The 27205-nt window shown below is 46.6% G+C and overlaps 1 protein-coding gene across 2 annotated transcripts in view; it reads left to right on the top strand.

Annotated features, from left to right (window-relative positions):
• Positions 1-1775: 1775 nt before the first annotated feature.
• Positions 1776-27205, top strand: part of Ano2 (anoctamin 2) — a 330046-nt gene continuing 304616 nt past the window's right edge. For both annotated transcript variants that reach the window (XM_038319710.1, XM_038319711.1), the window contains exons 1-2: positions 1776-1796; positions 2540-2863. In XM_038319710.1, the coding sequence (XP_038175638.1) occupies positions 1776-1796; positions 2540-2863 (345 nt within the window). The remainder of the gene's footprint in view (positions 1797-2539; positions 2864-27205) is intronic.

Raw genomic sequence — 27205 nt, 5'->3', positions numbered from 1 at the left:
AAAAATAAAAAAAAAATTAAAAAAGGAAGAAGAAATGATGGAACTGACCAGTGTGTCTGACCAATTGCACGACTTTGGTGGCTCAGGTTCAGGCACAAGTGCACTGGCTGCCTGGGTTTTCCTCGAGCTGAGACTAGAGTGCAGAGTGTGTCTGACCAGCTATGAGACTTTGGTGGCTCAGGGCCTTGGCTGGAGAGGAGCCAGAAAAGGGCTGTGGGTCTCTAGAACTTGATTTGAATCACGGGTGTGAGAGAACTTCTTAAGGCCACTGAAATGTTTTCCTGCTTCATGGGTCCACTGCTGCCTTAGTGGGTTCACTGTTGCTCCCTCCTTGCTCCCTCCTTGCAGGTGCAGGACTGTCCAGAGCGCCTACTGGCCCTGATGCCCTGGGAGACACTCTACAGTCCCGTCTCCCTGGGAAGAGCTCCACCTACCCTGGCGGCTCATCTGGGGCTTTCTTCTTGCCCCAGATTGCAGACTCGCTGGTCAGTCCTCATGGCCTCTGGGATAAAGAAAGGACAGAGTAACAGGGGATCAGTGGTGGAGGGCTTTTCCTAACAGGCACTATGCCTGGATTTGAGCTCCACCGTTGAATGTTGAGTACACACATGAGAGATGATGACAGCTCTGGTCTCTCTCTCTCTCTCTCTCTCTCTCTCTCTCTCTCTCTCCTCCTCCCATCTACCTCTCATACCGTGCCTAGTCCTCCTGCTCATCCTCTCTCTCTCTCTCTCTTCTCTCTCCTCTCTCTCTCTCTGTGTGTGTGTGTGTGTGTGTGTGTGTGTTTGGTAGGAGAGTTACCATTTACTTTTACTCCCATTGACCAAAATGAATGTAGTTAGATAAGGCTGTTATCAAAAAGCCTAGGTCATTTCCCCGGAGCCATGGGGTCTGTCTTTCACTGCCTTAGATTCTGTGTCTTGAGAGTTCTGTCACCTGAACTTATGGCACTTGTCTTTCTTTCTCACAGACATCCCCTGCTCCCTGGATCTCCACGGCGGCTGAGTTCACGGACAGTGGCCAGAGGAGGCCAGGGCCCCAAACAGTACCTCAGAGTGCCAAGTCCCCAGGCCGCAGGTCAGAGGGCCAGTGCTGGCCGACACTCCAGCCAGGCCTCCAGGAGAGAGTGTTCCCGCGACAGTTCTGTGAGTATAGGTGGACATCCCAAGGGAGCTTCCCACCTGGCCCTCCTGCCATGTGAGGCTTGTGTGTGCTTATGGAAAAAGCCCTGGGTTTTTGGTAGAGCCTTTTATCTTCCCTTTCTCCAAGCCAGGCCCATTTGGCAGGCAACTCTGGCTATCCTCTTCAGCGAAGGGTCTGGAAGGGAGAAGAGAGCCGGATGATTCCTACCTGTTTGGGCTGCAGACTCTCAGGCTCAGTTCCCACAGGCCTGAGAAACTCGTCTCCTCAGCTGGGGTGGCTCCTAGCCTCTCTCCAGTGCCTGGCATTTCATCTGGTTGCCCCGGTGACCTCTCAGGTGGCTGCTGAGGCAGCTGGGTATCAAACCAGTAATAAACAAGGAAACACCCAGAGGGAGGGAGGCAGGTCCCTGGCCTGCTCCGCCTTGCTCGCTCCTCTTTCCCTCTCTTCTCTCTACCTCTCCAGTCTAGAGTGGAAGGTAGAGAAAGCAGTCAGTCACCTGTTTCTGTCACGGGCAGGGGTGTCCTTGCCAGTGGCTGGGGAGGAGACGAGGGGAAGATGTGGATTTGTGAGGGGCAGAGTGCCTAGTGAATTCCTTTGGGTGGGAAAGGAGATTAGACATTGGCCCTGTTGTGATGGATCCCGAACACCTACCAGTGAGTATTCTGTGTGTGCTTATGGAGAGCAGAGCGAGCAGAGCGTTTGCAGGCTCCCATGCAGCTCTGCAAGGAACGCACATGTGTGGGTGTGCCGTGGTGACTGTGGAAGGCTGCGCGTTAGTTTGCCTTTGTGTGCCTGTGCACATGGATGCCCTCAAGGGTGTGCGGAAGTGCAGAATCAGGGAGGTGTGAGTGGCGGAGACTGCTTGCAGGTGTCATGTATGTGCGGATGAGCAGGCATGCGCATGGGCTTCAGGGTTGGGGGGCAGGCAAGGGTGTTCTACTGTGTGTGCAGTCTCCTTGATTCTCTCTTCCTCTGTCTCTGTATTTCGGTCTCTGCCTCTCTCTCTCTCTCTCTCTCTCTCTCTCTCTCTCTCTCTCTCTGTGTGTGTGTGTGTGTGTGTGTGTGTGAGTGAGTGTCTGTGTGTGTGTGTGTGTGAGTGTCTGTGTGTAAGTGTGTGTGTGTGAGTGTCTGTGTGTAAGTGTGTGTGTGTGTGTATGTGTGTGTGTACGTGTGTATGCACTGGATACCAGAGCATGTGTGAAGGTACTGATGACCGGGTTGCACACGTGGGTGGAGGGCTGCATGTGACATGCGGGCTGAGGCTGCAGATCCTTTCACTGGTCAGGCAGGGCCTCTGGATCTGAGAGGCTTGCTTCCCAGTCTGTCCCAGAGCGCCAGGACATCCTCTTGGCCTCCGTACCCATCTGACCTCACTTGTGTTTCTCCCTCTGCTCAGGTCATCAATAACTACCTGGATGCCAATGAACCCCAATCGGAAGCCCGTCTGAGCCGAATGCACTTCCACGACAACCAGAGGAAAGTCGATTATGTGCTTGCATACCACTACCGGAAACGGGGAGCACACCAAGGTCACGGCTCCCCTGGACATTCGCTGGCTGTTATCTCCAATGGGGAGACTGGCAAGGAGCGCCATGCGGGAGGCCCTGGTGATATCGAACTTGGGCCACTGGATGCTCTGGAAGAGGAAAGGAGGGAGCAGCGCGATGAGTTTGAAAACAACCTGATAGCGGCTGGGCTGGAGCTAGAGAAGGACTTGGAGGTGAGGCTGGCCAGGCTACAGGTCTCAGGGTGGGCTGGGTCCCTGGTGGTCAGTGCTACCTCAAGAAGCTTTGACTTTGCTCTGGCAGACAGCTTGCTTTTTTTTTTCTTTTGTGCAAAGCAGACACTTTTGCCCAAGACCTTGCAGGAGAGTCTTGGTATTGTGGTAACTTTGGCCAAGTAGTTCCATGCTGCTGTGGGAATGTGGTGGTGTGCCATGCCCACTCCTAGTCATGCACACACAATGTACCTGGCAGTCTGGTTAGAGACTGAAGGTGGGGCATGGTTCCCTGAAGGTCAGTGATTTTCTCCAGAGTGGTTTCCTTACATGAAGACCTGGCTTCCCTGTTGAACTTGGGTCTAAGTTCCTTTGTGGGGATATAGGATCTCCTTCAGTAAGGCTTTCTCAGGACTCCTGAGGAGTCATGAGATACTTTAGGGGACTGAATGGGACACCACTGAATATATTTTATAAATCTGTAAGTGTTTGTGTGTGTGTGTGTGTGTGTGTGTGTTTGCACATATGAATATCAACTCTGGTAAGCAGGCTAAAGCAACCCATAGAAATCTGCCCACCCACTCACCCATTCACCTATCCACCTATCTATCCATTCATCCATCCATCCACCCACCCACTTACCCACCTATCCATCCACCCACTCATCTATCTATCCATCCATCCATCCACCCACCCATTTATTTACCCCCATATGCCCATTGTACACCCACCCGGATACCCATCCTACCACTCATTCATGTGTGTGCCCATAGCACTTCTGATCTTTCCAAAATATCCTGGCCTTGCTATTTCTTCCAAATTCATCTATCTCCAATATTCTCTTCTCCAAACTTCTATTCCGGGCCAGTCTATCCTTAGTTGTGGGTTGGTGTCACCCTGGTCTTGGGGTGTTGACTGTGAAGGAGTCCTCTCTTCCAGGGACTCTTGCTCAGACCCATGCACGCACATGCCCTCACTTCGGGTCTCTGCTCTTTCCTCCTTCCCTGGACATCCCTAATAAAGCCCCATCATGCCTTTTACTCTCCAATCCTGGCCCCAGATCTATATTTCTTGATCTCATTTAGCTCAACACTGGTACCTACAGCAGTGTGGTAGGTTTTTCTCATATCTGTGCCCCACCAGCTCCATGAAGGTGGGGACCTTGTTTCAATTCCTGCTTCATCTCCAGAACCTGGGATAGAATCTCTCACAGTAGGTGTCTCATAAGCATTAGCTGTGGAAATGGTTGGCCTTTTAGAGGAGACTTAGGCTTCTTATTTGAAAAGCAGTAACCTCCTTGTGTGGCTGTGGTTTTACATATTCCACTGTTAGATGGAGAAATGAAAACATCTAGCACAATAGCTCGTATACGTGAGGTGCTCAATGAGTGCTTATTATGATTTTTATACTATTTTTTTCATGCAATATTTTGATCATGTTTTTCCACTCCCCTAACTCTTCCCAGGTTCTCACCAACTCCTAGCCACCCAACTTTATGTGCCCCTCTAAAAAACAACTACCTACAATAATCAAACAAAAATCAAAACAAAAGAAAAATGCCATACCAAAACAAAATGAAACAGAAAGTTCACAAAAAGCCAAGGAGTTTATTTTGTGTTGGCCACTTACTGCTGAGTACCTGGTCTGCCCTGGAGTGCGGTTGATAGGCCCAGTGATACTCCATCAGAGGAAACTGATTTTCCCTTTGGCAGCAAGCATCAGTTACAAATAGCTTCTTGGTTAGGGGTGGGACCCCTGGGCCGCTTTCCCTTCTCAGAGCTGGGGATGCATCTGGCTTGAACATGTGCAGGTTCTGTACATGCTGCCACCATCCCTGGAAGCTCATATGTGCATCAGTCCTGTCGTGTCTGGAAGGTACGGTTTCCTTGGAGTCATCCGTCACCTTTTTCAGTCTGTGCTTTGCCTCTTCCAACAGGCCCCTGAGCTTGGGGGGAGGGGTTTGGTGAAGGCGTCACATTTAGGACTGAGCTGCTTTAAAAAGCGACATGTGAAAGTTGGGAAGGCATTCGCATCTGAAATCTAATTTCTAAGTTTAGCATTAATGCTGTCTTCATACTGGAAGGGTCCTCAGAGGACGTTCATCCCTTCTCTGCATGTGTCTTGGCTCAGGCTCCTGTGGTCCTGACTTATATGGCTCATGTAGACCCATTTGGCAGGAGGAATTCCTCTAGATCACCTCACCAGTAGAGGAGACTGTAACCTGTTGAATCACTTTGGGCTCCTTTACTCTGGGCTCTGATTTTTGCTGTTTGAAACCCAAAGCTCATGTGGTCCTTCCTCTAGGAGTCACCCGAGCAGGTGTCTCCAAGGTCTTGGCCTTACAAGAAGCTGTAGGTGCTTGTAGGTCACACTTGAAGTCTCTGATGTCAGGGAGTAGAGGACTTGGTTGGGAAACAAACGAAGCAGCCCAAGCAGCACGATGCTGTTGTTATTATTCAGAACTTCCACATATAACAGAGAGTAGATGCCTCATTAAAATTAAACTTCAGATCAGCAATGAATAACTTTAGAGAACATTTTGTAAAAATACATATAGTTTGAATGTGCTCCATGTGCTATTGAGGATAATATATTTGACATCGACCTGAATTCCACTGTAGCTGGCCTGGTCTTTATCATGGCCAACAGCTACATCAGCAAAGATGTATCTACCCATCCTTGGTGCTCTCTGCCCAGTGCTCCGGCCCTGGGCTGAGAATCTAGAGGGCACAGAGATAGCTGAGTGACTGATGTTAGATTAGGACGGGATCTTGTCCTAGAAAGTTCTCTCTATTGTATGACTAACGCTCTCCCTCCCCACTCCATCCTAGCTTTAAGGTCCAATGAACTCTTTTCTATGGGAGCTCAGCCTCCCTGAACCTTCCTCTCATCCCATTCACGTGCCATCATGACCTATGCTCTCGTAAGATTCCCTCTCTCTGACAAGTTCTTCTGATCGGTGTTGGGATTACACACACATGGGAGAAGTTAACTGCACTCTGTACTCATGGCACGCCATTATCGTTATCGTCACCTGCAAATGCTCCCCTCTGTCGTCGCTGCCTACTCTCTCCATAGGCAATCGTTCCAGTACATCGTGGTTCTTGGAAATGCTGTATGCAATTTTGGTATTTTTTTCCATTTTAAAAATAGGCTATTGTTTGGAACTGTTTTATAGCTGCAGGGAAATTGGAAGTAGTGTGCAGGGCTCTTATGGTCCTACCCTGTGCCTGGCTTCCCCTGTTATTACCTTCTTATTAATTGGCACGCTAGTTACAATGGATTAACTGACATTGGCATGTTATTATTAACTAAAATCCACGTTCTATGCAGATTCCTTCCTGACTGCCTGTCCTTTATTCTGGACTGCCTCCTGGGCTATAACATTGTATCCCATCATCTTATCTCTTTAGGTTCCTTTTGGTGTTGACATTTTTGTTGGGACTCTGTGCATGTTAAATTCACTTAAAATGCACTTTTTACAGCTCACTCTGCTTGTTTTTCTGGTCCAGTGCTGGCGTCCAGAACCTTCATTCTCTGCACATATATCTCACGTGTCGTTTCTACAGTGTCCTTGAAAGTCACCTCAGCTCACCTTATCATCCCCTTCATAGCAAGGGGCACTTAGGTTGCTTCCCACTGTGGGCTACCGCAATGAGACCAGGGGTAAATTGTCAACACCTGCTCGGTTGTGCTTCCTCTCCCCTGGGCTGGGCTGTCTGTTAGGCTCTGATTTCACTCTGGCTTTCAGAGCAGCGAGATGGAAAAGGGTTTAGATCAGATGCCCATTAAAGCCCTTCGCTAGGAAAAAAGAGGTTTGTGTCCACCAGGCTCTGAATATGGTAGAATTCATTTCTGTCCCTTTCTTTGGACAGGATGGTGCTGCTGTACACTCCTCGGCTGGTGCTTCAAGTTTTTGTTTTGTTTTGTGAATTTTATTGCATTGACTTGTTTCTGCTCGTCCTCCAACGGCAATCTGAATGTTGTCAGAGGGATTGAGAGCTAGCCTGTGTGCTTTCCTCTGCTTGGCTGGTTGATGACCGTCTAAGTTAGAACCACCCCCGGGATGCCTGTAGCTTACAGACGTACTTGCATCCTTGTTACCGCCTCAACATCATATAACAGAGGACCAACCCCTTGGAGATGTGGAACACCTCTTCTAAATGGGAGGCTAACCTCAGCAGTCCAGGTCTGTTTCTCCCCCAGAACTCAGGTTCCTCTAGTCTGGTGGGGCTGGTGGAGTGAGTTGGAGAAGACCTCTGAGGAAGGGCTAGAGGGTCCCACCCATCCACCTGTACCTTCCAAACCTTCCTGTGTTGGACTAACGGAGCCAGCAGGACAGAATGGAGACAGAGAGGCATGGTGTCACCAGGAGCATTTTGGGGAGTGGTGTCCCTGAGCCATGTGTGGTGTGCAGTGCAGGCAGAGGCTGGGGGACTGTTCAGTACACTTCCAGGCAAGACCTCACTGTATCCTTCAGGCCTTGAATGTCAAAGTTCGTGCAAGGTATATCTTCGAACAGGAGTGAGGAGAAGGTATTCATGGTGGAGGGTCAGATGCCCCTGGATTGAGGAGGGGTGGATTTTCCCAGGGTTAGGGCACCAGAGACTGGTCCCTGATGCTAACACTATTGGGCATGTTCTGCCATCTTCAGCAGCTCTGTGAAACTGTTCCTGGGCAGAATTGTTGGGCACCAGAGTAGGCAATGTGCTGACGGGGAGGCAACCATTTCCTTCAAGGCGCCAAGCGCTTTTCTCCCCTGCTTAGTATCAGGTGAGAACCAAGAAGGGCCTACAGCCTTTCCTGCAGGGAGGAGACTCCTGTTTGAGCCACGGGACAGTTACCCATCTCCTGACGGTGGGTCTGGGCACCTGACAGTAGATGTACCCCATCAAAGGGACAGGAAAGGGACATATGGAGTGTGTGTCCATTTGGAAACAGGAGTGAAGGCATGGGAATTGGAATTTTTTTTACTTTCTTAAAACCAGTGACAAAGTTCTTGAGTTTTTCCTAAAGAGTCTTTTGGGAAAAGTCTCTTTTCTTCTTCTTCTTTTCTTCTTCTCTTCTTCTTCTTCTTCTTTCTTCTTCTTCTTCTTCTTCTTCTTCTTCTTCTTCTTCTTCTTCGACTGGATGATTAAAACACCATCCCTTTGGGTGACTTTGGGAAATTCCTGATTGGATCTGTGGTCCCATGAAGCGCCATGTTGTTCCGACTGGACACTAAGTCTTCACAAATGTCCTGTAGGTGAGTGGCCACTCTCACCATCAAGAATCCATAGAGAGCTCTGCAGGGGCCAGGAGTTGAGGGTTCTGAGGAGTGAAGTAGGCGTGCTGTGTCCCTCTTTTCTGTTAGTACTATGGATTAATATCTGGTGGAGTAATAGGCCACAGAGCTTAGGCCTCCAGAGCACTAGGCTACCTGGGGTGACCATCTGTCCCTTCGTGCTGTGGTCATAGCCTTCCAGGAGAGATGGTGAGATTTGGTGCAGCCCATCCTGCTCTTCCGACGCTCACACCAAGCCAACCTCTCCTCTTAGGATTCTAGACATTGCTCTGTCTTTCCTCCCTGGGAAAAGCTGGCACTTCAAATCCTGAAAGTTTTGCTGTTTGGTTTCCCAGGGTGAGAGTGGGCCATGGAATCTTCCTGTAGCAGTACGCCAACAGGTATCCCCCCGAGCAGGTAAAAGGTGGAGGCGAGGGTGGTGGCATGCTTTCTGTTGGAGCAGGGTCTTCAGAGCCTGACTGACTCCATTAAGACACAGTCATTGGCCTCCTCAAGAGAGGGTGTGGTGGGTTGTTCCCAGGACAGGCCTGACCAGTGGGAGGTGGTACGGATCAGGGTTAGGGGGACACTTAGTCCCCTCTCCTTTCATGTGACTATTGTGCTCTCAGGCCTCAGATGTGCTCCTCACTCCCACCCCAGAGCAGCATGCTGAGCCTTTGGCTTCTTTCTCTCTTGTCTCTTTCCTACCTTGAGGCTTCTTTAGGGACAGACAGAATAAGACAGCCTGGCACCCAATCCCTGAGACCATACAGCTGAGAGCAGAGCCACAGGGGTAGGTGGGACCAGAATCTAAGTGGGCAGAACTGGGGTGGGGACCCCAGAGGAAAGCAATGACCAGAAGTGAAACCCCACCCCCACCCAGGCATGTGTCTATTCCTTATGATAAAAACATATGAGTAAATCTGGGCATCCAGTCTCCTCATCTGATGCTCACCCCAAGCACCTCACTCTCAGTCCCTGCTCCTGTCTTTGGATAGTTCACCCTCCTAACTGTGGAGACAATATATTGTCAAGAATTGAAGGAAGGCGATGGGTCTCAGGAGAGCAGATAGAGCTATCTGGGTGAGGTCTTTCTCCAGTCTCCCAATCTGTGCCTCTAGTAATGCCAGGCATCTCTGGTGGTCCGTTGGAGTTCTTAAAGGTGCTGGAAAGAAACTTCTGGGCTCTAACTTGTCATAACCGTTCTATAATCCCAGAGTGCACAGATCACACTTACCCTTGTAAAGCCCTGGCCCCAGGCACCCAATTTTCTGGCCATATGTTTTGTTTGTTCTCTGTTACCACATGCTATTCGGGAAGAAATGAGATCATAGAGTGTATCAATTGTGAAGATTTGGGACGATTTCTTCAGTCACATTGGAGAGTAGGAACTGTGGCATTCAGGAGAGGATGTGGCTGGCAGTTCGTACAACTAGTCAAACGTTTAATCAAGCGAACTGACTGCAGACAATGTGTGCAAGCACACAAGGCGGGGAGTTCCAGCTTATGCACTGCTCAGACTGTTTCCCTGGAAGCTAATTTACCTTCCTGTCAGGCTGGAATCCTGCTATGCTTCAGGTCTGATGGCACTGGGGTTCACAGATGGGGCCCCCTATAACGGGCTGTGCTGGCTGCCAGGTGTCCCGACATCACTCCTCGTTCCTATGATCATTTCCCTGTCTCTGTGGTGAAGAGAGAAATGGGCAGCAATCGGTCTCTTCCTTGCTGATCGTTCCTTCTGTGGCATTGCTGGGTGTTTTGGGTTCCGGGAGATGTGCTGTGAAGGAAGCCCCCTTTCCGTTTGTCACCTGTGACCCAAAGGTCATTGCCCATGCTTGTGCTGTGCCTCTTACTGCAGAGATAGAAAGGCGGCTGAGGGAGGAAGCTGGTGGGTGCAGTCTTTGGACCCCTCTCTCTCGTTTCTCAACTTGTGACATTTCTGAAGCCCCATCTAAGCACTGGGTCCTGGGCTTGGTGACATAGGGGCTAATGATACTCAGTCCCTACTTTCAAGGTGGGGTAGACTTAACGAAAGAGCCACACAGAAGCTCAGCAAAATGTGGAATTAGTCTTGGGAGAGTGATGTGGGAATTCTGAACCCTGCCTTAAACCTCCTGGTTAAGCCACCTTCCCTACCTCTGTCCCAGCTGATGGGGTCCAGGCAGATGTTAGTGAGCTGTGTCCCCATGTTTACTAAACCTTCGGGAAGGATTCACCCACAGTTACCCCAAGATGCTGGTGTGGGTTGTGCACATTCAGACTGCAGTTACTTTTATTGCCATGCTGTCAAAAGCCTGACAGAAATACCATAAAGGAGGGAAGATTAATTTGTTCCTAATCTCTGGGGGTCCACTCCATGGTTGTTTGGCCTCATGTACTTGGGAAGAACATCATGGTGTTGGGAGCATGTACCAGAGAGTATTTTCTCTTGGCAGATAGGAAGCAGATAACAGGCCAAGCTGGCACTAGTCTGGCTCTCTCCCCTCCTTCCCTTTGTTATGTCTGGACCTCAGACAAATGGGACAAAGCTGCCCTCAGTCAGGGTATATCTCCCCACTCTGTTAACCCTCTCTGGGAGTCCCAACATAGGCATTCCCAGATATGCCTCACTGATCTCCAAGGTGATTCTAAATGCCATTGACAGCAAAGACTAACCACCAAAGAGAGTTTAACTGGAGTGGGTTTTGTGCACAGCAGAATGGGTCAACCTCCATTGACAGATTGTGAGTGGGTGGGGACACCTCAGTCTTAGTGTCCTTTCCTGCCACCGTTGGTCTGCTATAGCTGATAAACTCTGGGGCCATCGGGATGTGGGAAGAGTTCTCTATCCTTGTGGATTTTGTAAATGGAATTCAGGGTTAGACTCTAGAAACTCAGATGGCAGGAAACTAACCACACCACTAACTGAAAATTAGCTTTTACTAAAATTAAAGTTATAGACAAATCTCTATGTTACTATGTGTTTCTGTGACTTTGTCCCTAATAGGAATGACCACAGGTTTGTGTCACATCTTGGTCCTGGTAGGAATCTTTAAAATTTTTGCTTTCATCTCTATGTAAAGTTTTTTGAGTTGTGGCATGTTTTTGGTGTGGCAGTAGGTTTTATTTAATGTGTGGATATAGAAGTAAGTATATCATTAATTTCACACATTTATTTACACTTTAAAGATGTGTGTGCAAGGGTGCACACATTCCTGTGATTGTAGGTGTGTAAGCGTGTGTGTGTGTGTGTGTGTGTGTGTATGTGCATATGTGTGCTGTGCCTGTGGAGGCCAGCTTTGGGTGTGAGTCCTTGGAAGCGCACACTTTATCTTTTGAGACAGCATCTCTCTCTCTAGGACCTGGGGCTCATCAAGCAGGTTAGACTGACTGACCAATGAGCACCAAGGATTCTCCTGCCTCTGCCTAACCTGTGTCAGGATTTCAGGTAGGGACTGCCACGTTCTGCTTTCTCATGGGTGCTGAGGATCTGAACTCAAGTCAGCATGCTCATTGGGCAAGCACTTTGACCATATCCCCAGCTCCTATTTGTTCGTGAAAATCCCCTTTATAAAAACTTAATCTTCTTGTCTCCATCATCCATTTACATGCAGTCCAAGGATGAAATGTATTCACTGGTATGTTTTCGATTTCCATGTCTCAAAAAAGTTGACAAACCCTTGAATACCTTCCCCCAAACCTAGACACCTATCAGGAGTCTAGCCTGTCTTGTGTGAAGGGAGGCCAGCTGGGGCCCCTCGCAGCTTCTGCCTGGGAACTGAAAGGCTTAGAAAAGTCCCAGAAAATCTTTTGGGGGTGTGGCTTTGGAGACCTGTGAATTGGTCACTAGTGCAGCTGCTGTGCTTTGGAGGCAGATGGTTAGTGCCACGATGTGTTTGGGCCCAATAAGAGAGTGAGCATCCTGGAATATCTATCTGCTCCTGGGTTCTGCTCCCTCTAACTTACCAGTTTTCTGGAGTTGAGACTTCATGTGGGACAGGCAAAGATTCGTTGCATATCATGACTTCCCACATTATGAGTCTGACAATGCTGATTTTACATAGCCTGGGTTGAGGCACTCTGTACTGAAATAAAAACTGATGAGCTGAGATGTAGGTCAGCCTAGCATGCCCCAATCCTTGAACTAGAGGCTAGTATCACAGAAAAGGTTCTGAACTGAGATAATGCTTGAGAATAGAAGTAAGTATGTTACTAATTTCACACATTCCCAGGCACTGAGCAATTGCGTCAATACAGTAACTTTCTCAGTTTTTACTCTTTCTTATGTATCTTCTGCTAAACTATTGGGAGCCATTACTCTCCTTACAGTAGAGGAAGGCAGAAGAATGTGCATAAAAAGTCACAGAGTTGGCCACCCAACCTTTTTGTTGATGTCGCATGCATTACTGGCTTCCTCCTCATGGCTGGCTCAGCCTGCTTTCTTATAGCACCTAGGACCACCAGCCGAGGCATGGCACCACCTGCAATGGGCTGGGCTCTCCCGCATTAATCAAGAATATTCACCCCAGACTTGTGCACAGGCCAATCCAGCAGAAGTATTTCCTCAGTTAGGTTCCCTCTTCACAATGGCTCTAGCTTAACATAGGACTAGCCACTCTGCTCACTTTTGCATGTTTAGATCCATGTGCGTTTTCCCACCATATGAGCCGAGTAGAGCTTCTTTCCCATCTTCATTTTTTAAAAGCTATTTTTAACTTTTACTTCTGTTTTGTGTGTATGGGTGTTCTGCCTGCACGCGTGTCCGTGTAACTTGCACAAGCAGTGCCCTCAGAGACCAGAAGAGGACCTTCTGGTCCCCTGGGGTTGGAGTCACAGACATTTGTGAGCAACCATGATTGTAATGGGAATCAAATCTGGGTCTTCCGGAAGAACAAGCAGTGCTCTTAATTACTGAGACCTCTCTCCAGCCCCTCCCCCATCTTCTGAAGGAATGCAACTGTCTCTGGGGAGGCAGTGGTCAGAAGACCTGTGGGGACCTATTGAATCCCTGAACAGCATGCTTCCTAGTCCAAAGTGGCAGGGAGTTGGTAACTTGAATAAGCTGTGCCACCCAGGATCTGGACCCGAGCCTGAACTCGGTAGCTGTAGCATCCTTCTGCTCCTGCCCTCTGTGTGTAGAATAGGGAAGGGTGGTCCTGTCTCCCAGAATCAGAGTACTGGGTATTTAGAAGGGCCCAGGAGTGAAGAACGGAGGCTCAGTTCCTGGCTTCTCTCTCTCTGTCTCCATTCCTATCAAATCAAAATGTGAGGTGGTGGTCTTGGGACAGTGGAGGTTTCTCTATCTACTTAAAGTACCTAGGGCCATGCTTACAGTCAGACTCTATCTGCATCAGGTTACTCCTGAGAAGGACGGATGGGTCTGGAGCCAGAAGGCAAGGGTGGAAGGTAGTCAGGGTTCCTGGAAGGCTAGGCTAGGGTGACCCTAAGATGCAGTCACTGCCTGGGCTGTGGAGGGTTGGGGCCCAGGAGCATCTGGAGACCTTGCGTGGGTACAGCCACACAGAGGGGCCACTGTGGCATGCTAGCACATGGGAACAGAACTGAGCTGAGAAGGTCCCTAGTTGCCCCACTTCTTTCTGCCTCTGGACACCAGGAGGGGTGGGGTGGAGCTTGAAGGCACTGCTTCTAGGCACTCTGCTTTCTTCTTCAGGGGTTCCTCTTTCTTTTCAGGCATAGTCGCTCCCTTGTTCTGACTGTCCATGACTCTCCGGGTTGACTATAGCCACCCTTCTGAAAAACTGTGATCAGAGCAGCACCAGCAGGAAGGGCAGAGCCCTGGAAACCACACTATACTGGCTCCTCTGCAATGGCCCTGATTCCAGATGGGACTGCCCCCTCCTTCCTTCACCCTGGCCTTCTTAAGCTGCTTACTTTCAAGCCTGATGTGTGTCAGCTATGTGGCTTGTGGGATAAAACACCTCTTGAGAGCAGAGGCCTCCCAGGCCCTGTGAGGAGGAGCATAGTTATACAGGGAGCACCTTCTGCGATGGCCGGGCTCAGTGAAAGAAAAAGGCTGGAGATTGCTCTGCACCACAAAAGGTGACCAGGTAAACCTGCTGTTCCTGCCGCATGGAGGCTAATTACACCAGGCCTAATCTGCTCACTGTCTCTTGCATTCTGGGTCATTCCAGTCTGCTGTGAGGATGCTCAGGGAAGGGAAGCTAATTCAGATGTTAATCCAAACCTAAGTCAGGCAGAATTACATGGCTAGTCTAGGCTCTCCTGGCCCCAAATGCACAACATAGTTCCCTCCAGGCTGTGGCTTATCCACATGACACTTTTACCCATATGGGTAATTGCAAAGTGTCTGTGCCTACCTTGTCTTCTCTCTGTCTCTGTCTCTCTCTGTTCTCCCTTTCTCTTTCCACACATCCTGTCTCACTATAACAACGGGAACTGAGAATGGTAGGGGCAGGCGGAAATTCCTAGGAGGAGGAAGTTCTGGTGGAAGGCCCAGTTCCAATGCCAGATGGACTCTGCATCCCAACTCAGTGAGTGAGTGATGTGTGTTTGTACACTCCTTCCAATACACTGTATGGTGCCCCACACTCCTTCGGATACACTGTATGGTGCCCCACACTCCTTCAGACACACTGTATGGTGCCCCACACTCCTTCAGATACATTGCATGGTGTCCCACACTGCTTTGGATACATTGTACGGTGTCCCACTTTCCTTCGGATACATTGTATGGTGTCCCACTTTCCTTTGGATACATTGTATGGTGTCCCACACTCCTTCAGATACACTGTATAGTATCCCACTCTCCTTCAGATACATTGCATGGTGTCCCCCACTCCTTTGATTTTCTGCAGAAACCTAGTTGCATGGCTTTGAAGAAGTTGGTACCTGGTCTGGGGAGAGCTCCATCTTGGGTGGGGAGGTGAACGGTGTTGTGAGATGACGCTCATCACCACACCTCAGGTGGCACCCTGGAAATGCAGGCATTCCCTGCTCTTCCATCTTCTTAATTTTAGATGTGAAGCTTCTTCAAGTGCTCTCATTGTTCTTCACAGCCGAGATGACCTTGTATAAGTCAGATCTCAACCAGAGACCTGGCCGTGCCTTGTGGGCCAGGGAGAGGCTCTGACATGTGGCAAGCTAGACTTCTAGATCAAATAACCGCACAGAGATGGAGGATTTCTCAGGGGCCCAGGGATCCACAGAAATAGGGACATCTTCCTGGGGACCATTTTGTGGGACCTTTGTGATGAAGCACCAGACCTGGCGTCCCAATCTTGGGACAACTTTAGGAAAGGAGGGAGGGGCAGCTGTCCCACAAGATGATTCCCAGGAAGATGTCCCTATTGCTGTGGATCCTCGGGCCTCTGAGAAGCCCTCCATCTTTGTGCTGTTGTTTGATCTAAGAGTCTAGCTTACCACATGGAATACCTGTTTTAAAATTGAACTGAATTACTGCTACTGTGACTGATTTCTATTATTCTTGTGAACGCTCATGCTAATCTTTTTGACATTTAAAGCCTGGATTTGAAATTTATTTTCGTTTGAAGCAGTTGCCCTTCTAACTTCCACTATCGAGAGGCTGCCTCCTGTTTGTTTATACACTAAGCACAATTTACCTAATGAGCCTTTAAAAGAAGAGAGCTTCTAAGCTGTCTCTTTTGCTTACTCATGCAATATCTCAAAACTCAAGAAGGAAGTTCTTCTTAAGGTCTGACTTAAATCCCTCAAGAGCAACTATGTGGTGGCACAGGCACCAGTCAGATGGCATGTAGTTGATTGGCCCCTCTGGGTTTAATGTACGTGAAGATTTGTCTCGGGAGCTTTCTTTTGAGGCTCTCATGTCCCAGGCAATGAAGCAATGGGAAGATTATAGACCTGGGGAAGAGCAAATCTCATTGTCTGTAAATCAGAGCCCTTTCTCTGGCTCTGTTTCTGACTTGAGACAAGTCACACTGACCCCAGTACTTGAACTTGAGTGTTTTCTGTTGATTTGGGTTTCTCCACCTACCATGTCCTGTGGTGTTGACCAAAAGATCAGTTGCTGGAGCTTCACAGTCACAGCTGATGTTCACGACAATCTTTGGGTCTTTTCGGCCATACCTCACCTCCTGACCCTCTGCTGGGCTTCAGACAGTTGCCATGGCCTTCACTCTCTGTAGTCTGAAGGCATCTCCTCTGTCATCTCAGCTTGGTCTCCATGCTAGCCTCCCAGGAGTCCCGAAATAGCTGCCTGGCCCCACCCCTGTTCCTTCCTGGTTCTTGTTGGGGTATCACCTCCTTGCACAAATCCCCTGGCAATTTCTCTGTCACTGGATCACATTGCAAGCTCCTGTCCAAATGCTGGCCGGTTGCAACCCGTTCCAGGCATCCCCCTCCCACCTGAGTATTTGTGTTTCTGCTTATTTATCCCCAGATGCAATGGCCACATTTTTCCAGGTTGAATCCACTCAATGTTACTTCCTGCCTGGGTTTACTGACATCTCCAGGTCCCCTCTGCAACCACAGATGCAGCCCTGGAAATGTGGCTTCCCAGGACACCATGTGGGGCCAGGATGGGGACAGCCAGTGACCCTGCTGAGAGGCCCAACCCCTCCAAAGTCAAGAGTTCTCCCAGGAACATATCTGAGCTGATGAACGCAGAAGCCATCCAATGCTCCCAGCAGGGGAGTGACCTAGACAGAGACCTGTCCCAGCTGTTTGCCGGTTTTCTGGCTCTCTCTAGCGAGCGAGCAAGAACAAGGAGACTCCTTCCTGCCCCCTTGGCCTTGGCTCCTTCTAAGCACCCTCGCCAGTTCTAATGAAATACTCAGCAGATGAAGTGAATGAGTGCCAAAGAGGGGCGGAGCTGTGCAGTGTTGGCCACTTCCTTTCCAGACTCATGGCTTTAGGCATTGTGTTTGCCTCTTCTAGGAGGGCAGGGGCTACAAGTCAAATGCAGGGGTTGAGTGATGGCCTCCCCAGTTTTTGTTAAAAGTGAGAGTTTATTTTAGATACCCCCATTTTATTTCACTGTAAAGCCAATGACTCAGAAAATCAGAGTTGGAAGAGACCTTGGAGAGTCTTTAAACCACATCTTATTTTGCAGATGGAGGCTGTGGATATTCAGCAATGTGCTCAGGTTCATGAAAGGGCTTCCGCTGGTCTCCCGACCACTAGATAGGTGCTAAGTAAGGCTTGGCAAGTTAAAATCTCAAGTAAGGATGGCAGGGGGTGGGGAATGGGGGAGATAGGGAGCTTAGTAACAGATGCCTGATCCAACAGTCCAGTCTGCAAGGTGTTCTGGTTTTCATGGCTTCTATTTCCCTCACTTTTATTCTGAACCAGAGTTAGGAAGCAACGTCAGCCTGCTGCAGCCCTCAGAACTAACAATGGTGAAATCGAAGTCTGTGCTGCAGGGGCCAGAAATTTAGTGGCAATGGGGCTGGTTCAGTGGAAGAAGCCCCACATCCCATCCCTTCCCAGTTCTGTCTTCTTACCCATAGAGGCCTCTCAGCATGATGCACAGGGCTGGTGCGGAAGGTTCTTCAGAAGAACTTGATGAATTTGGACTGGTTTTAAAATTCACCTGGGGAAATCCACAGCTGCAGCCCGAAACGGACACACACACACACACACACACACACACTTGTGTTGCTCTGTTGTCCACCCCCTCCTATCCTGCCTCCGTGATCTGGGAGAGTGCACACACCCCATCTGTGGAGCCACACCTACTGTGTGAATAGGCCAACTGAGCACAGTGTGAAGAGAGGGATTAGCTGTCCTGTGAATGGCGAGTTCCCCCGCCCCCGTCCGCCAAGCCAAGAGGGCTGTGTGGCTACAATCACACTTGTCTTCCAGGAAGGTCTGTATCCTGGCCTGCAAAGCTCCTCCCAGAAACAGAGCCACTTCCCTCTAAGGACCTCCCGTGTCCCCAGGGAAGAGGCAGAAAAGAGAGACAAGCATCTGTGGGTCACCCAAGTCCGTGCCAGGCTTACCTTAACAGAGTTGTTGTGAAGTAGCAATGTCTGTTGAGTTATGAATCCATTTTATAGAAATCAAGGCTCCATCTCTAACCTGGCCTGCCTTCTTAGTCTCTGATGTGGGGCTCCGATCCACGGCTTCGGGGACTCTCATTCTGGAGGCAGCTTACTCTCTATCTGCTATAACCTCTGCTCTCCTTTTTTCTTTTTAAACAATGACCAAAATCAAATAATAATTTCTATTTTTATGTTTTTATTATTATTAAAATAATTGTTCTTATAGACAGGGTCTCACTCTATCCTTGGCTGGCCTGGAACCCAGAGATAGACTTGGATTAACAGTGTGTGACACCATGCCTGACCCAAATCTTAATTCTTATGGCTGTATACACATGACCCAAATGTGCCTATCACTAGTTTCCCCAAAAGAAACATGCAACATATAATAGAATTGCGCGTGAATTCCATAGATGTCTCATTGGGTTTAGTTAAAGCCCATGAATAACATTTTAGTATTAGGGGCATCATTCAAATATCGCAACAATAAGTTTGTCATTTGTCCTCTTTATGGTCCCCTCATGAGGAGCTTTAGCAATCCTCAGGAATCAAGACATGCAAATGTCTACTCTGTAGTCTTGACTACCAATCCAGCGGAAGGGAAGGGGCACCAAAGAGCTGTCTGCTATCTGGACTCAGCAGGCCACTTCCTCAGCCATTGCTTAGGCCCTGTAATCTCCCATGCTGCCTTCAGAATCACTTTCCACACCTTCTAGGCCCCACTTCCCACCGTGTCTCTTAAAGATGGGGAACGGTGTAACAGACAAATAGGAGTCAGGATTCTATTTTTATATTTTGTAGTCCGTTGGCCCTTGACCCTTGACCCTGATCACACAATGGGAACTCATTTAGGCGCGCCCCCCATCCCAGAGTATGATGTTATGAGGGGGTGCTTTCCATACTCTCCTTTGAGTAAATCCGTAGCCATTTTGAACTGCACAGACACCTGGCCATCTCACCAGCTCCTTCATCATGACACTTCCTGTAGTTGCCCTGTGGTTGCATAAGCTGAAAAGAAAAACATGCAGCGTTTGCTGTCAACCATTACACAGACTGTAAAGAAGTCAAGAGAGGAGCCATGTGGCTGCCCCTTGCTCTTGTCGTCCCCATGTCTGGGTTCATCCTTCCCCCCACCTCTGTCCTATCGGCACACCGCCCGTTGGTGGAGGATGTTCCTCAGCTGTCCCTCAGAACAGCAATCCTTCTATGAGCTGCTTACCCTGAGGAGTCTGTACTTCCCTTCACTCCTGCATGATGTTTTTTTTTTCTTTAAAGACAGGATATAGAATTTGGGGTTGGCGGTCCTGTTATCTTGAATATTCCTCTTTTTGTTGCTCAGCAGTGTCATACATGTGCCAAGTGTTTTGCGTGTCATACATGTGCCGAATGTTTAGCGATCGTGTTCACTCCCATTTCCCTCACTCATCCTCTTTCTGCTCCCACTGCCCGGTGTCTTCCCAGCAGGTCCCCTTCCTACTTCTACATAGTCTTTATTTTTATTTCCCTTGTAGCCCCGGAGTGGCCCGCATGGACCTGGGTTGGTGGGATATCATCTTCTGGAGCACGGGAAATAGTCAGTGGCTCTGCCGTGGAGGAAAAGATGCTTCCTCTCTGGGTTGCTATTAACTGTCACTGAGAGCCATGAGGTCTCGTGTATCCCTCCAGGATGGAATGGTGAAGGGCCCAATCTTGTGCAGGAAAGCACAGCTTGGGGGAGTTCAGGAACGCACGGCTGTGTCATGTCCAGGCATGTACATTTCACGGCACTCCCCACCCCACCCCTCAGCTCTGGGATTCTTTCTGCCCCACTTTGTGACGTTCTTTGGGCCTTGGAGGGGGTGATAGAGAAGTCGTTTCTAGGGCTGAGCACTCATCAGTTGCTTCTGGCACACTGACAAGTTTCTTTTAGCAATTTCACATGCTTCACACCCCTTGGCCTCTGTGGCCTCCAAGAGGCTTCGAGCCATTCAAACAATCATTTCCTTGTCAGAAATCATTTCTTATCTTGAGCCTGATCATTATCTTATCATTTCTTATCTCTGTCTTTAGTATTCAGTAATTTTATTATAATGTGTCTGGGTGTGGACGGTTCCAGACCTAAAATGCTTGAGATTTGTTGGAACTCAAGAGCACACAGAATCACGCATTTCATAAGATTTGGAAAATTGCGGCTGTTTAATCTTCAAACATCTTTTCCTGATACGCCATCTCAAAGGCAGCTTTGACTTATTTCATTCTTTGAGTCATTTTAGTTTTAAGTTATGAAATTGTCTCTTGGTTCATTTTTATGTCTTGTGTTTTTCTGCTGACAGTTTGCACTGTGTGCTTCAAGATCATGTGTCCTCTAAAGCGTCTGCCGGTTACCTTGTTATCTTGGCCGTTTTAGCACTGGTATCTAATGGTTCTCTGCACACTTGGCAATTCTAAATGCTATCCTGAATATATTCAGTATTATTTCATGAATTGGAGGTCCTATTTAAATCCTGTATGTGTGTCAGCAGGAAAATGATCTGGGTTTTGTGTGATATAAAAGTTTATTCCCTCTCTGAGGTAAGGCATCCTGTAGCTCTCTATGGTCTTAAACTACATATAGAGATGCAGATAACCCGAACTCCTGGTCTTCCTGTCTCTGCCTCCTAAATGCTTGGATTACAGTCATACACCACAGCTGGTGACTTCCATCCACAGGCCTTGTCTAGGGTCTATGAAACATATTTGAATATTAGCTTCATTTGGAAAGCCTTCTGCCCTTTTGGATCTGCCGGCAGCTTCTATGAAGTGGCTAGATTGAGACCTGGCAGTGAAATACCACATGTTCAATCCTAAGGAACATTTGTGTACTTTTTTTTTTGGCGGGAGTTGGGGGTGTCAGAGCTGTAGAATGGTGGCCTACTAACAAGCTTATAGGGTCACTTTGAAATCTTTCTTGCCGATGATCTCCTCAGAACCTTTGAGTTCCCTGAGAGCTCATGTTTGTTGTCTCAGAAGCACATCTCGAGCACCACTGATGTACTCTTTTCGAGAAAGGGGAAACGCCTTCATCCAAGATGGGAATGTAAGTGAAATTCCTTCCTTTCAAGAACATTAGGTGCCCATTGGCCCGTTCTTTAAGAAGCCGAGCATGAAAGCCCCTGGACAGAGACACTGGGCTCAGCAGTTGAAGAGATGAAAGGAAGCATTCTGTGACCACGCCCTGGATGACGTGCCCAATAAGAGCTACGGTTGAGGCTTTACTCAGAAAGAAATCTACTTTAAGAATAATACTTGAGTGGAGCGGGTGTGGTGTATGCTTTTAATCCTAGAGCTTGGGAGGTAGAAGCAGGCGGATCTTTGTGAGTTCAAGGCCAGTCTGGTCTACAGAGTGAGTTCTGGGACAGCCAGGACTGTCACACAGAGAAACCCTGTCTCAAACAACTGAAAAGAAACAAAAAGGAATACTTTAAAGAAAAGCATATTGGGATATCTGATAACTCTTAGTGTTTAATCCCAGGTTATAACCGTAACAACAAGAGCAACTACATTTTAACATTAATTTTTATTGTTATTTAAGTTAGCATGTAAAAATAATGAATTTCATTATGATATTTACATGCATATCTACTGAATGAAAACGAGGGCATGATTAGTCCAAGACACGGTTGGAGAGGTTTATTGTAGATATGAGGGAGAGAAGAGCCAGGGGCTTCTGGAAGGGTCTAGAGTGAACCGGGCCATGAGAGGAGAGAGGAATCAGGAGTCAAGAGCCCAAGAGTGAGCCAGGAGACCAAGAGAGCAAGAGAGAATGTGATCAAAATGGCTGAGTTTTATAGGAACCACAAATTGGCAGAAGGAATGCCCAGTCCTGGGAGAAAGAGGTTTAGAGGCGGGTAGGGTGGGAAGTGCTGGGAGGAGCCATAGGTACTGAGTGAGAGTTGACACCCATCACTGTGTTCTTCTCACGTCACCCCCATTACACCCCCAAACCCTTACCTCCTGCTGATGGTTTTCTTCACTGCACTTAACACCCCTTGTGTTTTCATGACACATAGACCTTACGTGTAGAATCTGGGAATGATGGAAACACGCAACGTTTGTCTTTTCTCCCACCGTCGCCCTCCCTGGCTTCCCTTCCCCTTTCCCTGTGGACGCCTCTCTTTCCCATCATAGTCCCTTTCTACTCTCTTATTCCATGTTTATATTTTTCTATTCTGGATATCACATAGGAGAGAAAACACATGGCATCTGTCCTTCTGAGCCTGGCTTCCTTTAACCCAGCTTTTTCTAATTCTACCCATTTCTCTATAGATGGCAAAATGGCATTCCTCTTTCTGACTGAAAAGAAAAACTTTGTTGTGTCCAAATGCTGTATTTTCTTCATCTTCATCTGTTGGTGGGCCTCTAGGCTAGTTCCCCGTCTTGGCTATTTATGAGCATAGCAATAAACATGAGAGCAGAAGTATCTCCATGATGTGCGTGGCTTAGATTTACTTGGCTACCTAATCAGACATGGTATAGGTCATATGATAGCCTGACTTTTGGCTTTTTGAGGAACTTCCGTAGTGAATTCTGTAATGGCTGTGCAAGCTTGCATCCCCACCAGCAAGTAATAAAGACTCCTTTTCCATCACCTCTTCCCCTGCATTGATCGTCATCCGATGACAGCCATTCTGGCAGGGGTGAGATGGAATCTTGTATAGTTTCACTGGTGTTACCCTGATGGATTAGGATGTTGAACGTGTGTGTGTGTGTGTGTTTTAATTCATTACTTGAACCTTTGTTCTTTTGAGAACTGTCTGTTCAATTCATTTGTTTATTTATTGGCTGGAGGATTTTTCTCTTTGGTGTTTAACTTTCTGAGTTTTTATAGAGTCTAGATATTAATCCCTTGTCAGATATATAGTTAGCAAGATTTTTCTCCCATTCTGCAGGCTGCCTATTCACTCTGCCAAACGTTGCCTTTGATGTGGAAAGGCTTTGAAATGTCATACAGTCCTGCTTGTCAGTTCTAGCTATTATGTGCCGAACTACCGGAGTCCTTCCTGAACAAACCTCCCCTTTGTGTTGAAGTATCTCCCCTGGCAGGCTCAATTTTCTAGGCTTGAAATGTTTGATAAACAAATTGGTTCTTCCAGCGGAGTGGGAGAGTTGGGTTCTACCCCCATCCGGTTTCCCCAGCACCATTTGGTGAAGAGGCTCCTTCCTCTAAGCTGTGTTAAATCTTCTTTGTAAATCCCAGGTGGCTGGAATTGTATGGCTTCAGTCCTGGGTCTTCCACTCCATTCTGTTGGTCTTCTTGTTTGGCTTTGTGCCAGTACCATCCTGGTTTTGTTGTTATGACCCTGTGGTTTAATTTGAAGTCAGATATTGTGTTTCATCCAGCTTTGCGCTTTGGGCTTATGATTGCTTTGGTTATTCGGGGTCTTTTGTGCTTACAAATGAATTTTAAAATTGTATTTTTCTATCTCTTTGAAGAATCTAACCATAGTTTTTGATAGGGATTGCACTGAATCTGAGCACTGCTTTCAGTGATGTGCCATTTTCACAGTGTTGATTCTCCAATATGGATATGGGGGTGCTTCTGTCTTCCGGTATTTCTGGTATCTTCTTTAGTGTCTTCCCTCAGTGTTTTGAAGTTTCTTAGGAGAAGCCCCGCCCCTCTCTTGGTTTGGTTTATTGCTAGGCATTGTTTTTAAAGGTATTGTGAATGGATTTCCAAAATCGCTTATTTCTTTTTTAGTAAGTTTGTTATTGGTGTACAGAAACACTATGGATTTTTCAATATTTATATTGCATTTTGTTACATTGTTGAAAGTGCTAATCATGCCTAAGAATTTTCTGGGGCAGTCTTTAGAATTCAAGTATAAGATTCTGTCATCTGGAAAGAGGAATAATGTGACAAGATTGCATACCTTCAGAGTGGTATGACCATAAATGAAAGAGGGATAATGTGACTTCTTTAGAGTTGTCTTTCATTGCCTTTTCTTTCTTTATTGCTGTGGCTAAGTCTTCAAGTGCTGGGTGAAGAAAAACAGATAAAATGGATATTTTTTTTTACCTAATTACTAATTTTAGAGAAAATGTTTTTTATTTCCCCTCAGTTAGTATAAAGTTAGATGTAGGTTTGTCATATATAATATCTATTACCTTGAGGTTATGTTCCTTCTATACCTAATTTCTTCAGGGCTTTTATGATGAAGCGAGCTTTGCCAAAGGCCTTTTCTCCATCTCTTAGGATGATCATGTGATTCTTGAACTGAATCTTTTTTACATGTATTGATTTGAATGTGCTGAAATTGCTTGAAATTTCATGCACTCCTGTTTGTCACTTCCAGCTAGCATCAGATATTATTTTCTGAGCTACTGTAGTCCTTTGAAGAGGCTCCTTTGGCTTTGCATGCTTGGAATGAGAGTCATTAATTTCTCCATACATCATGGTATACGATCTTTTAAACAATTTGTTGAATTAAGTTTAGAAGTAATCTGTCATGGACTTTGAGTCTGTTAGAGAAATCTATCAGTAGTCTTCATTTTTGGTTGCATTGTTATCTGCTTTTGGTAACAAAGTAATAGTGATTTCCTATAGTGAACTTAACCATTCCTTCACTTGCACTTTATAAAATAGTTTCAGGAACATTGATATTAGTTCTTTAAACATCTGGTCATACTAAGCAGTGAAGCATCTAGTCCTAGACGTCATTGTTTGGGAAAACCTGATTCCCCTAGCAGTCTCTTTACTTGCTAATAAACAAGGATTTTTGCATTCTTTAGGTTCAGATTTTTGAGTCATGTACATATAGATATGACTTTGCAGCTTTTTAGAATACCAGTTTTCAAAATATTCCTTAGTAAGCTTGTGGATTTTATTAGTTTCTCTTATAATGTCCCCCCCCCTTTTTTAAATTTTAAAATAAATTTTATTTATTTATCTCTGTGTTGGGGTAGCACTTATGGAGACCAGAGGACATCTTGGGGAAGACAATTCTCTCCTACTCACTATGTAATGTCCCTCCTTTTTATATCTCACTTTACTAATTTGAATCTTTGCTGTCAATCTTGTTTACTTTTTCAAAGGACCGGCTCTTTGTTTCACAGAGTCTTTGTTCTTTTAGTGTTTGTTTTTATTTTTGATTTAATCTCTATTATTTCCTTCCATGTACCGATTTTGGATTTGGCCTCCCCCTGGACCATGGTCCACCTACCAGGAGCCATACTGCTAAGGAAAACTGACTGTCCCTACTTGAGAAGCCATCAGATGTCTACAGCTCCTCAGATAGCCATAGCATTGTGAGCTCCTGTCCCTGCAGTGTTGGAATGTTTTGATCTTGTGCAGGCAGTTGAAGCTTCTGTGAGTCTTATGACTACCATGGTTCTATCATATCCAGTGGACTTTGCTCGTCTCTGATCTTCTCTGGCCTCTGGATTGTTACTTTTGGCATTTTATCGTGATGTTTCATATAGAGGCTCTTCTCTAGTTGTGTCTATTTGGAGTTTTTAAGAGCATCTTGTGTTTGGCTATCCACTGTAGCCTCTAAGATTTGGGCTTTTTAGGGGGGCTATCACTTTATTGAATCTATTTTCTGTGGCTTTAGTTTTTATTCCATTATTCTTTTAGTCCTCTAGTTCTTAGCTTTGGTCTCCTTACCATGTTACAGAGTTCTTAGAACCTAAGGTTATGATTTTCAATAAAAATGTTTTTGAGGCAGGGTCTTATATAGCTCAGCTGACCTTCAGCTCAGAGCTGAGGATAGCCAACAGCTTCTGATCTGCCTTCGTTGTCTTCCTTAGTGCTGGGGTTGTAGAAAGGGGTCCCCAAACCCAGTTTTCTGCGAGGCTTGAACCCAGGATCTTATGTTTGTTAGACAAGCACCTCACTGATTTGCTTTCATTTATTAGTGTTTGAGTATGCTGTTTTCTCCACCTTGTCTTTCATCTCTGCATCTTTCTTTTGCCTGGTTTAACTTATTAGTGATGATTTACATTGATATAAATTTTATTTTTTTCACTTGTAAAATTTCTGTTTTGATTTTTTTCCAAAATATCAATTTCCTTGCCGTGTTTCTCACCTGTACTACCATCTTTTTTTCCTGCATGGCTATATTTACCATCCACACTCTATATTGATTTCTGTACTTTAGTCATCTTATATTTGTTTTCTCTTGAAGTCATTTGTCATTTTTATGGATTTTGAATTCTCTGTCCAGCATTTCAACCATTGCAATATCTAGAGTTGATAGCTGAGAAGCTGTGATCTGTAGAGGCCCTGTGCTGCCTTGGTCTTTTACATCTCCCACGTCTGTGCTGTGATCTGTGGGTCCCTCCTGATTTTGCTGAGCAAGAGATTCTTGAGGAGTCAATCTCTACTACTCCCAAGAGAAGAGACGTTGTCCTGCTGCAAGCGCTACAACTCCAACCTGCAAGAAGATGTAGAAAAATATGGAAAACCAATTTGAGCTAACTAATGCACCAACCAAGATCATAGGACAGAAAACAGCAAAATCACATTGAATATGTTATAAAGACGAAAAGCACTTAGAGTAAAATTTAAAATTTTGAATGAATGAAGTAAATGAAAGAAGAGGGCAAAGACAGGAAAAGGAAATGCAAAGCAATGTTAAATAAGAGAAAGGAGAAAGGAAAGGGGGGATAATGTTCTAAAAGGAGAGAAAATGGAAGACATGTAGAACTACGATGGTTGAAATATGCATAAATAAAATGAAATAAGTTTAAAAAGAGAAATAAAAATATAAAAGTTTTAATAAACAATAAAAAAGTCAAAGTACCACTAAAAGTCTACTGAAAAGGAGACATCTAGGAGCATAAACAAGATGTTGTATAAGATTGCTATCTATCGGATTCTTCAAAATATGGAGTTTGTAAGTTTGGGGCAAGTCAGCTGATTGTAACAACTCCTGTTCTTCCTTCCAGTCTTGTTGGAGCTTAACCTGGACTAGTCATGAGTGCAGTGTCCACCAGAGACGTCGTTCTCATAGGAACTTCCTTTTTTATGGACCAGAAGATTCTGTTGGTTGTATCTGACTTTGTACTCTGGTGGGGGAGGGAGGGTGACAAGTTCTTCCTCAGCTCGGGGACTTACTACTTTGTGTATACTAGGATGCCTGCTGT

This window comes from Arvicola amphibius, chromosome 2 (genome assembly GCF_903992535.2).
Source record: "Arvicola amphibius chromosome 2, mArvAmp1.2, whole genome shotgun sequence".
NCBI lineage: Eukaryota > Metazoa > Chordata > Mammalia > Rodentia > Cricetidae > Arvicola > Arvicola amphibius.
This window is presented reverse-complemented; position numbering and strand designations above follow the sequence as displayed.